Source organism: Scleropages formosus, chromosome 5 (assembly GCF_900964775.1).
Source record: "Scleropages formosus chromosome 5, fSclFor1.1, whole genome shotgun sequence".
Taxonomy (NCBI): domain Eukaryota; kingdom Metazoa; phylum Chordata; class Actinopteri; order Osteoglossiformes; family Osteoglossidae; genus Scleropages; species Scleropages formosus.
In genome coordinates, this window is record NC_041810.1 from 28,840,594 (window position 1) to 28,852,695 (window position 12,102).

The 12,102-nt window shown below is 47.3% G+C and overlaps 1 protein-coding gene across 3 annotated transcripts; it reads left to right on the plus strand.

Annotated features, from left to right (window-relative positions):
• Nucleotides 1-586: 586 nt before the first annotated feature.
• LOC108942441 (histone-lysine N-methyltransferase KMT5B-like) lies at nt 587-8,339 on the plus strand. 3 transcript variants are annotated; one of them, XM_029252382.1, is made up of 10 exons: nt 587-1,084; nt 2,968-3,198; nt 3,858-4,005; nt 4,217-4,382; nt 4,552-4,661; nt 4,764-4,930; nt 5,151-5,170; nt 5,268-5,404; nt 5,545-5,744; nt 6,352-8,339. In XM_029252382.1, the coding sequence occupies exons 2-10, from the start codon at nt 3,057-3,059 to the stop codon at nt 7,725-7,727; spliced, it is 2,466 nt and encodes an 821-aa protein (XP_029108215.1). In that variant the 5' UTR covers nt 587-1,084; nt 2,968-3,056; the 3' UTR covers nt 7,728-8,339. The 3 variants fall into 3 exon arrangements, with proteins under 3 accessions (XP_029108215.1, XP_018621351.1, XP_018621352.1); XM_018765835.2 differs by lacking the exon at nt 587-1,084 and adding an exon at nt 1,100-1,323; XM_018765836.2 differs by lacking the exon at nt 587-1,084 and adding an exon at nt 1,478-1,567.
• Nucleotides 8,340-12,102: the final 3,763 nt, after the last annotated feature.

The following is a 12,102-nucleotide window of genomic DNA, read 5'->3' on the forward strand; positions in this document are numbered from 1 at the left end:
AGCCTAACCTGGCAACACAGGGTGCAAAGCTGGAGGGGGAGGAGACACACTCAGGACGGGACGCCAGTCCGCCACAAGGCACCCCAAGTGGGACTCGAACCCCAGCCAAACCCACTGCGCCACCACACCCCCCTTGAGTAAACTACTTACCCTGAATTGTTCAAATGGGTAAGTTATTATAGGCAGGTCAACCGTAAGCTGCTTCGGAGGAAAGTGTCAGCTGAATGAATAAATGCGGAGGATCAAGAGGACCAAGGAGTCCGAGCTCTAATGAAGGAAAGAGAGCAGAGCAGAAGTTTGTGCGCGGTGACGGACACTCGGTGCGTATCGGAGTTATGAATAAACAAGGGGGGATGTGGCTGGAGATGGACGGTGCGGATCCAGTGTTACACCAAGGTTTAGGACTCTGAGGGATGGCAGGAGATGGTGATCCACACACATGATTATGCATAGATGAGATCCATCCCTGGATTAAACAGGGTCTCATAAGTGTGTTACGACAAGAAGACACTTAGTTCTGAATATATCCAGTTTTGTGACATCATGAATTCTGTTTCATGTCTGTCTAATACCAGTATGATTATGTATCTGCTCTTGATGCGATGATGAAGTTGAACGCGAAGCAGCTCGGCGGCGCTGAGGAAGAGGATGAGGAGGAGGAAGAAGAGGAGATCGGCTCGTTTTGGAATCACGGGATTCATGATGATCCCCCGATCCGAGCGCGATGCGGGTCTTTCCTCTAGACTAATGTGTGTGTTCTGTCGTGCTGGGGTCGGGAGCGCTGTGTGGGGGCTGGGAGCTCATATTATACTGCACACGGATCGCTGTAACGCATCAGACAGTCGGCGCCTCGCTTGAAAGGGAAGGGCAAAACAGGAGCGAAACACCCATGTTTTATTTATCTGCGGGCGCGCGGACGCTCGCGCCGTCTGTCGGGGACGAGCTTTAAAGGGAACTCATGTGTTTTCGCAACTGTCCAACACCCCCCCTCCCCCCACGCATCCAGGACAGCAGTGCCGCCGCTCGCGAGGCTCCATCGCCGCGAGGGTCTCCTGGTGACCACCCCTGAGTTGGACCCCCCCAGGTGATCCACGCCACAGACATCCCCCCCCCGCCCCGCGGGGTATGTTTGTCGTCAGCGGCGGCAGTGCTCCGTCCCCCACCCCCCCCCGCTCAGCCGCCCCCCCCCCCCGTCGCCATCTTGAATTTTAATGTCGATTTTCTGCAAATTTTTGTTTCCGTCGCTATTTTCATCGAGGGGGTTTCGCATCGCTCCCGGACCCTGGGCTGTGGATCGGGGGGCCCCGGAGCGCACCGGCCGCGGTGAGTACGCCCCCCAGGGAGGCCGCGATGCTGAAACGCGCCTTATTCCGCACTTTTTTCCGGGTGAGAGGTGGGGAGGGCGGCCGAGGTGGGCTCGCTGGGTCTCGTGTCAGGGTCCTGGGGGGTCTTTTTTAATGCTAAGTGCGGCATTTAAAGCGATGGTGAGAAAGGCCGCGGGCGGGGGTGTCGTGCCTTCGCTCCCATCGGGGACACGTTTACCTGTTGGATTAACTCGCCTACACAGGTAAGACCCTTTTGGGGGGGGGCTCCCATCAGTCCCAGTATCGACACTTCATTCCGACATGGGTGTCTTAACTACCTCTCCCTTATGCGTCTGGGTGGTGAGGGGGGGTCAGGTATCCCCGGTCCTGATCCCGATCCCTTGCGTTCCTGATTGCGATCAGGACCACCGCTGTCACCGAGAACTTTCCCACAGCCGAGCTGAGCCTCGCGGGTTCGAACCGGACACTTTGTTTCCGCCTTCGCGACACTTCCACACGTTTGTTACATATTTCTTAACATGGCACTTCGACCAAGCACTGCCGCTTGCAATGCGTGCGGCGGCCACCGGGTGGCGCTGTGGGATTGCGCATAACAACCGGCCCTGGTTGCGGAATTATTTGCGTCCAGTTGTGCACATTCTGGGATGGGCGCCGGCGGGGGGGGGGGGCTCGCAAATGGAGCTGTGTTGCGGTTAGGAAACATCTGGTGAAGCTACGCTTTAGCTCATGTTGGGTAATCCTATAGTATGTACAGGTGCCCTTGGGAATTTTTTTTTCCTACCTGTGGCACCAGGGATCTGCTCAACAGAAGTCCTTAGAGAAGTATTACCATAAGTATGTGTTGTGTAAATGTTTTTACGTCGTACCTTCCGACTGTTTACTCACATTTCACTGCCACATACTGAGAGCTCCTGCTACGCAGCTGTGAACACTTCTGTTGCATTTTCACATATTCGCCACGAGGTGGTGCTACACGCAACGTGATTATTATAGCATTCCCATAATAAGGGGCCGTTACGGATTTGTGTAAATACTATTAAGTTTTATTTAGCTGGTACTTTATCCTTGGCGAATTTTTAGAGCCACGTCCCATTTACAGCGGCCTGGGCATTTTTGCTGTGGCAGTTCAGGAAAAGTTCCTTTATCAAGGGTTTTACAGCAGGAGCAAGAATTTGAACTGCAGGTCTGCATGGTGCAAGACAAAAGACCTAAGCACTGCACCAACTGCTGCCCCGCATTACTCACCACATTTACTGCCAAATGGTCCAACGTGCGAGCAGTTGTTTTGAATTGGCTTTAAATTCTACAGCGGTGTCATCGACTTTAGATATTGACATTGAAGCAAGTACTGCTATTGTTGATGTATTTCCTAAAACTGTTCGCCACATTGATTACTGTGGTTTACCACAAAATAGAGTTGCTCATGGTACAACGTGAGTAGGGTATATGGAAATGCTTTGGGCTGTGCTGTGCATTTTGGTGGCTTTCACTGCTGGTTCCTTTTCAGTTACATTTCATAGTATGTGCAACCTGCATTGACAATCCCATGTTGGAAGCATATTTTAAAGAAATATTTGAATTTCCATACATTTATGGATAAAGATATTGATGCAGCGCTATACTCTATCCATTTTTTTTCCAGGAGAGGCGGTCTGGTCCCCCCCTAAAAGGACTCTATAGGGTACCTCCAACGCAGAGACTAAATGCGCCTGGACCAGGTGGGCTGCTGGCATGAAGTGGCCAGGCGAGTCCAGGACCATGGTGCTCAGTGGCAGGCGCTCCAGCAGCAGAACCCCCAGCGAGCAGCCCCTGAGTCAACCGCGTGCGCCACGCCGCTGCAAGCGCTCCCCCTGCACCCGAAGGTGTAGCGGACGTGAGTCCCCCCATGTATCCATCATCTTATGGGCAAAACACATCCATAATCAGACTGCTCGTAATACAGGCCAACGTGTCACGGAGTCCACTGATCAACTCATAACAGAAACTGACTGACCTGCCAAATTAATCTCTTTAGCAGAGTTTCCTTAAACAGTTTCTTTTCAGCAGAAAGAGAGTGCGTGTTTTGAGCTAAAAACAAACCCGCAGCGAACACTCACCACTAGAAGACCTGGCCTGGTGTAAGGCACCGTCACGCAACTGGGTATCATTTCTGTTGTTTTTCACCAGTGGTCAGAAGTGTCGGTTCGAGAGAAAGCCCTAAATATCCGTCCTGCAATTCTCTTTGAGGAAACAGACACCAGGCTGTGGATCAGCTGCCAGCACATGTGCTGGAGTCGCTTGGACAAAAACTTTCTAGCAAGACATGCAACGATAATTGACAATCGGGAGAATGAGGCAAATTTGGAAAAAACTAATTCGGAGTGATGCCATATGAGTCATCATATGTTGCCTAAACAGAATTACCGATAAGGAATCTTTTCCATTTTTCACGTGGGTGTATTTAGTCTCAAATTCACCCTTTGGACTAATGAGTCACCAAAAGTTAACAGTACTGCACGCATAATGAAATGTGACCCTCCCCCCCCACCTCAGGTTTCAGCACTACGCCCCCGGAGGCCGAGAAGCGCTGCGTTCCCTCCTCGGGGATGAGCGCCAAGGAACTGTGTGAGAACGATGACCTCACCACCTGCCTGGTTCTCGACCCCTACCTTGGCTTCCAGACCCACAAGATGAACTCCAGGTTGGCGTCAGCAGACCGGGGCGTCTCTGCGTCTCCATCCACATCACGCTCAAGGGACAGGGGAGGTCAAAGTCCAGGGTTTCAGTGTGGTGGTGGTGTAACTTGAAATACAGAGATATGGGCGGTTAAAAAAAAGAAAAAACGCTCAGCTGAGACTTGCACCCTGAACGCATGTCCTACAGGTATCGATCGTGACCGTGCCCCTCCACAGGTTCCGACCCATCAAGGGCAAGCAGGAGGAGCTGAGAGAGGTGATAGAGCTTTTCAAGAAGCGTGACGACCTGGAGGAGGCCTTCGAAGCGCTGACGACTGGAGACTGGGCCCGACACTATTTCCCGCACAAGAACAAGGCCAAGGAGAAGCTCTTCAAAGAGCATGTAAAAGCCTTCGCTTGGAAACGTGCATCGCTGTACTCGCCGGATATGCTGTGCACCTCTTGCATCGACGTTGTGTCATTTAGCGTCGCGCCGGCGTGCGGGCTGCGAGCAGACGTTTGAGGTGTTTTATTCATATTTTAAGTTAAATTATTGATTTATTCTCCTGCAGGTGTTCATTTATTTGCGAATGTTTGCCGCGGACAGCGGGTTCGAAATCCTTCCTTGTCATCGATACTCTTCGGAGCGAAACGGAGCAAAAATTGTCGCCACAAAGGAGTGGTGAGGATGTGCAGTCAGTCTTTGCAGATCTCCTTAACCTGTTGTCATGCTAGTTACCCCCCAGCTGACCTGTTCTGATCTCTTGCCCGTTATGGCCTGCAGGAAGAGGAATGACAAGATCAAGTACCTGGTGGGCTGCATCGCAGAGCTGTCTCAGTACGAGGAAAACATGCTCCTTCGGCACGGCGAGAACGACTTCAGCGTTATGTACTCCACGCGGAAAAACTGCGCCCAACTTTGGCTGGGTCCAGCTGCCTTCATCAACCACGGTAAACCCCCCTCGCTGACATCGACGGCAAATGGATAGTCGCCACGAAATATTTCTTCTCTCAAAAACCTTGAGCTCTTGCGCAGACGTGTCGCGCGTTTCCGCCGCTGTCCATGCGTCGCGGGAAGGTCTATCGTAAAAAGTAATTTACATTGCGGCGCGGTGAAATGTCGGGAGGAAACGAGAACGTGAAATAATCGGTCTTTTTTTTGCGTTTTCAGACTGTCGGCCCAACTGCAAGGTGAGTGTGTTTAACGTGGCGTTTTCAAACGTGGGCTGGAGGGTGTGGAAGCACGCACGCGTGATAGTCACCGTCTCCCTGCGTCTTCCGGCTGCAGTTCGTCTCCACCGGCCGCAACACTGCCTGCGTCAAAGTTCTGAGGGACATCGAGCCGGGGGAGGAGATCTCCTGTTACTATGGCGACAGTTTCTTCGGGGAAAGCAACGAATTTTGCGAATGCTACACTTGTGAAAGGTTTATTGCGTTCCTATATTTCTCTATTTTCCTGTTCTGGTTAGTATTTATGAGCTTGAAAAATCGAACTGTTGCAATATCTAAGGCGAAGTAACGTAAAAGTACTTGCATTTTATTACGTATAACTTTTTTGCATACAGAAGAGGCACGGGGGCTTTCAAATCGAAAGCGGGCCCCCCCGTGGAGACGCCTGTGATCAACAGCAAGTACGGCCTGCGGGAAACGGACAAGCGGCTCAATCGGCTGAAGAAGCTCGGGGAGGCGAACAAGAGCTCGGACCGCCCGTCCGCGGGCTCCCGCTCCAACGGCGCCTCCCAGGAAAGGCGCACGGCCCATGGATGTAGGTGCCTTTACTACTGCACCATCTGGATGTAGAGGATCGCTTACCTTGAACAGTTCAACTCATAATCACTACCTGGCTGCAGCATATCAGACAGATTTGGGGTCTGTAGATTAAAAGCAAAAATATGAACAAATAATTGCATTATTGGTTTCTGGGCTTCATTTTACTGTTCAAATGGTTTAAATCAGTGTTTCCCTGTAGACAGAAAGGTGTTTATAACCATATCAGGTAAAAAATTAATTTACGGTTTAGTAGTTTTTTTTCTTCCATCGATGCAGTAATTTATCTTAACTGTCACTCAAATAATAACAAAAAAATGTACCACTCAATTTCTGTGACAGAAGAGTCCAAACCAAGTTCCTTAATTGACGTTGGTGTCATGGAAGATAGTCGTCCAGAACTCAACTTGTGGATTTCCTACACCTTGTCAGTAAAAAATTAAATTCTTAAAGAAGTTTTTAACTCCGTAAAAGTGCTCTTTTTATGATATTTATAGTGGATTGATGGTAACCTACAGATGTGGTTCTAAGAATTTAGCTATTTCTTGTTGTTATTTTCCTTTACCCATATAGTATTTTATTCCCTTTTGCCTCTGTTGATTCAGCAGTGAGAAGGGGGACGTCCAGTAGTGCAAAGAAGTTCAGCAAATCTGGGTCTGTACCCCGGCACCCTCTGTCCAGAACTCCTTCCTCTACCTCATCTTCCAAACAAAGTCATATAAATAATTCACGGTTACCAAAGAGACTGAGATCGAAGGCTCCAAGGCCCTCGCTCGCTCAGTCCAAGCTGAGGAACCACTCTCGGGGGTCCAAGCAAAAGCTAGACATGGGTAAGCTTGGTCTGAAGGAGCCTAAGGTAATGTTGTGCAAGACTTTCATGGTGAAGAAGGAGAAGGACATAGAGGCAGCGGCGAAGGTTGAGGACTCCACGGGCTCCTTGCCTCACCAGGCGCCAAAGGAGCACAATCACGATCCTCTGAAAGGGGCGCAGTCTTACACATACAGAACTCGAAGGGCCACTCGAGGCTCCTCAGAAGTCAAGGTGGAACCGGGTCTGCTGGACAGCCACGGTCTCATGCCCGGTGGTGTGGTCGTCAAGACTGAGCCGGCTAACTTGGAGGAGTACGTGGCACCTGGTGCCCAGGTTCATGGATCCAGGCCAGAGGCCAGCGGACCCAAGAAGGGAGCCTGTCCGCGGCGGAGGCGACCGCAGCAGCTGAAACTGGACCAGGTGGTCAAGTCAGAGGATAGTGGCCCGTACGGGGAAGCATTTGCCCAGGAAGGCATCCTGGACCTGCGGCACGCCGATGTGGCAGACTACAGCAATGTGCTGCTGAGCCTCCCCCCAGACTGCAGCGGTGCTGCTGCCCCCTCCGGTCTCTTCCGCAGGGAGGGACTGAGGCCCGGTGGCCGAGCAGTGGGTAAAGGCAAGAGGAAGAGATGCATCACACGCTATGACGCGCAGCTCATCCTGGAGAACAGCTCAGGTATCCCCAAGCTGACTTTGCGGCGGTGTCGGGACAGCAGCGGGGCCGAGCCGAGGGAGCCGTGCCGCGCCAGCACTAAGCCCACCTCGGGCTCCTCCAAGATTAGCATCAAGTTCAGCAAGGAGCGCCATAAGCATGCTGGTGGCTCCTACGTGGCGCGGCTTAACAACGGCTTTGGCCACAGCGCCCACGGCGGGGCTGCTGCCACCAAGCTGAAGATCCAGCTGAAGCACGAGGAGAACGGCCGAGGGGTCTCCACAAAAGGGGTTTCCTTGAGGGCCCCCCACAAACGCAGGGGCAGGGTGAACGGGACTCGAAAGAAAGACGAGGGCTCCTCGTCTGGGGAGGAGTACTTTGAAGAGGAAGACTATGAGGATGATTTCGCTCCCCACCCGCCTCCTAAACGTCTCCGGCTGATAGTAGGAAAAGACTCCATAGACATTGACATCTCTTCTAGGAGAAGGGAGGATAAATCTTTGAGACTCAGTGCATAAACTCTGAGGGTTTTTTCTTGATCTTCTTGCATATATAACTTCAGTCAGCCTCGTGTTGATTTAAGAAAATGCTGTTAAAATGAAACTATATAGAACTGAGTAAACAAAAAATAGACTTTTCTGTAAATTGTAGAGATGGACGCACTGCTCTTCTAATGATGAGGGGCATAAATACTGTAAGAAAAGTTGTACAGTCTATGAACGCTTGTCATGTCTGATGTGCAGGTTTTTATTGTAGTTCTTTTTTTTTTTTTTTTAATCGTCCTTTCATTGTGCAATTCTTAACTCTGTTTACAACCAGACTCGTTCGTAACGCAGAAAGCATCCAGCAACAAATACCACCGCTCAATTGAACACAAGGATACTGCTGCTCTTGAGGGTGAAATTACACACAAGTTCTTCGTAGCACAATATGCATGAATGGTGTGTAAATGCATTACGCTGGCTCCTCAGTTTACGAACGCAGTTGGGATCAAAAGTCCACTCGTCACTCTTTAACTCCACTGTTATTATTGCCAGTACGTCAGAGCACACAAGAGCTTAATAATACGGTCGTTCCTTGATTTATTAACGAAATAGATTTTGGAAAAACTTCAGATGTAGCTATAATAGTTTTTAAAAATGTCAGATTCTGTATTTATTTTTTCTTGTTTTAATTTTTAAACATTTTTTCATTCAAGTTATATTTAAAATAAACCAAAAATCACACAAAATAATATACTCTCTATAAATTCCTGATCAGTACCGATTGTTATCTTCATCTGTAAGCATGTGCAACGTCTGTCGTCTTGTATTGATCAAAAAACACCTGACCAGGGTGCAACTGCTTCTGCTCTGTATGGGTGCTCTTTACCGACACCTGTCTGCTCGCCGTGTAAATGCAGGTGGTGCAAAAAAATTTCAAAAATTCGTAATATTCATAACTTGAGGAGCCAGTGTATGTGGTCTTGTCAGGTGTACTATATGGCGAAGACATGGAAAATAATGTAAGGAAGGGCTTGGTGAAGATCCAACTGATACGAGCTTCGTTCGAACATCGGTGAAAAGTTTTCATGTTCTGAGATTAATGATGCTTGTATGGAAATGCATGTTTTGTGTGATGTGTATGGTGGCAGCTGCCTGGTGAGTTTTAATCCTGCATAATATTGGTAACATCATAATTTAAACCCCGAAAACAGTTGAAAACCCGTATCATTTTCCCTGGTTTAAATTTAACAGTTTTTCACATTTTTTCATTAACTGGTGATGTTAACAGTTATTGACTTCTATAGAGGCGAGTGGAGGTTTGGGGTTACATGTATAATTTAGCATATATTCATTTCAGGCTTGAGAAAATTGATTTTTGGGCTATTCTTGGTTATGAAGAACTGACTACAAGTTTCATATGTTAATAACTCAGTTTTGGAACAGAATGAGTATGAAAGGAATTGTAATTCATTTGCATCACAAGGAAACAAATGGCACAGACACTTTTTTATCTGCTGCAGGGGAATGAATTGATTCTCTCACTCTGAATGGCTTTTTATTCGGCGCCAAAACTGAGCCTTGCCCAACCTTCGTGACAAAATACACATTCATTATAACTGGAACGTGAATTGCATTGAGGGAAACAAACTTACTGCGGTAGCCAAACAACATCTCTTTTTACATTATTTTATTGTAGTCTTTGCTCCTTTTGTTTTTCCAAAACTGAAACGAGGGATCGTTAGTCTAAATTGCTGACCCATGTTTTTTTATATATGGTCCACAACACCAGCAACCTCATCCGGCTGAGCTTCCATACATCTGTGTCCTCCTTAGCCTGAACGTCTTCATCGTGCGCCGTGTGCTGTCCCCGCTGTACCGTCTCTGTTCTCTGTACAGTAGCCAGCTGTCAGTTGTCCTAACTGATTACAGTAAGTCCTCAATTTAAAAACACGATAAGAGCCAGAGATCAGCATGTTGAAATTTTCGCTCGTCCTTTGCAAACAATTCGTAAAAACGCGGTAGCAATTCACTTTGCAGCGTAACGATCCGTGTCGAAAACACGGGTGAGGTTTGCAATCCTGTCGAATTGTCGAATTTGCATTATTTGCGTTTTCCATTTGAAATTGTCTGCCTTTTCTTACTAGTACTGTCAACACTCTTCAGACGCATTGCATCGTCTTCGTAAACAAACAGTACAAAAGAATCATGCGGTAGTGATATGAACATGAACTTAAGTGAACGCAACAACAATGACAGCAGCTTTACTGAGGAATGCTGGGACTCCTGGGAATACTGGGATTGCTGACAAATGCTGTCTGTATTGACATATTTTGCATTTATGATGCCTTGGAACAGGACATATGAACAGTTTTGTTTGTATCTCTGAAGGTTTGTAAGTGTAAGTTTGTAAGTTGAGGACTTACTGTACCTGAGATTATACATGTGAACAGTCTGCTGATATTTTCCAGCGTTTTCTCTGCCAGAGTGGTTGTACACAGTATACACTTTTTAAGGGGGTCGGGGGTAGGTTGAGACTGTTCACTGTAAATTGAGAGAACACCTTGTACTTATTTAACAGTTTTGAATACTTGAAAACAAGATAAAAGTTTCTTTGCAAGAATGACCTGGCATTTGAATGTTTTTTATTCATAGGTCATCTGATTCAATAACTCACAATGCATTATCGTTGTTGCCATTTTTTGTCCGGTGTTAAAAAGTAGCCAGCTAGTATTAGTTCCGTCACATTCAGAGTTTGTGCCACATATGCTAACGATTATGAATATGTAATGTGATGTTGTAACCTGTAGCTGGGGTTAATATTTTCCATAAAAGTTAAATTACTTTTACAATACATGGTGAAGGGAGCATGGTGATACAGAGTGTAACACTGGTGACTCACCTCTCCTGGCTGTGAGTTTGGATGTGGTTTAAATCTGGCTCAGTTTGTGTGAAGTTTGCATGTTCTTCCCCTAGTTGTGTGAGTTTCCTACAAGTACTCAGGTTTCCTCCTACAGTCCAAATCTTCTTTCAGGTGAACTGCCCTTAGTGTGTGTATGTACTTCCCCTGTGCTGGACTGGTGTCCCATTCATGGTGTAAACTGCCTCCCACCCCGCGTTTCCAGGACAGGCTCCAGACCACTGTGACAATGTGGTGGAGAAGCATATATTTGTGACATATGGATTTTACACACACTGAACCGCTTGTCCCAGTCGGGGTCGCGGGGAGCCGGAGCCTAACGCAGCAACACAGGGTACAAGGCCGGAGGGGGAGGGGACACACCCAGGACGGGATGCCAGTCCGTCGCAAGGCACCCCAAGCGGGACTCGAACCCCAGACCCACTGGAGAACAGGACCCCCCGTTAGAGTTTACATTGATTTTTTAATTGATTATTACGCTGTAGAAATCATTACATTACATTGATTATCATTGTAGCTAAAGTGCAAATTGCACATTCTAATAACATAGTGTATTACTATGAACAGCATTTCATTTTTAATACACGTTCGTGATACGACTTTTCACACATTTTCACACATTTGCAATTTTTGCGTATCGGTTGAAGTGCAAAATTACAGAAATAATGGACAGCTTGCTTAACTCAGTCAAATGTTCACATTAATTTCAGGTAAATGCCAATTTATTTTATAATTCTGGTGTGCTCCATGTTCATATACATACTGTGAGTGTGCGTATTGGTAACCTACATTAGGATTTGAATGTGGATTACAGGAAGATGCTCAGATTTACACAGACTAGCAGGAAGATTAGCAGGAGAACAAGGTGAATCCAATGGATGAGTCAGTCTTGTCGAAATACAGTGCAGCAGGAGGTTAATCTATCTTGTTAAAGTGTAGATCCTACTGACCCACTGAAAATCTGGAGGGCTCTCAGCTGATGGGGTCTGAAATCTGCATGCCGCTTCAGGCTGTTAGTTCCAGATGTATATGATACCATCACATCCTGGAATGATTAAGGGGTAATGGCGCAAGAATAGGCTGCTCTCTGCACTGGACTCCTGTGGCTTGTTTAGCCTGTTCACCATGTAGGTTTAGATAAGAGAATCTGTGGCCTTATTTTTGTAAATCTAGAGTGAAAAAAGGCAAGAGACACTTCTGTAGAGCAGCTGTAGAATTAAAGGATGAGAATATCATAACCAGCAACGATACAGCGTGTATGTATATTTAAACATTACAAAGAAACCTCAGAGTGCTTTCAATACTGAATATTACTAAGAAGACCAAAGTAAAGCTGTTTGCCACGTGCAAACAGAAATACAAATATTTAGCTGCAAACTAAGATTTAAAAACATGAACATAGGCTACCACGCACTATAATTTAAATTTATTAGCAACGTAATGAATCAATTTGCATATATGCAGGAAGTTACCGCAGTGCGTCTCCCAAAC

Coding starts and splice junctions, on each gene's coding strand:
- LOC108942441 (XM_029252382.1), top strand. CDS start 3,057: ATGAAGTGGCCAGGCGAGTCCAGGACCATGGTGCTCAGTGGCAGGCGC. Junction 4,662..4,763: donor ATTGTCGCCACAAAGGAGTG/GTGAGGATGTGC, acceptor TATGGCCTGCAG/GAAGAGGAATGACAAGATCA. Junction 5,405..5,544: donor GAATGCTACACTTGTGAAAG/GTTTATTGCGTT, acceptor TTTTGCATACAG/AAGAGGCACGGGGGCTTTCA.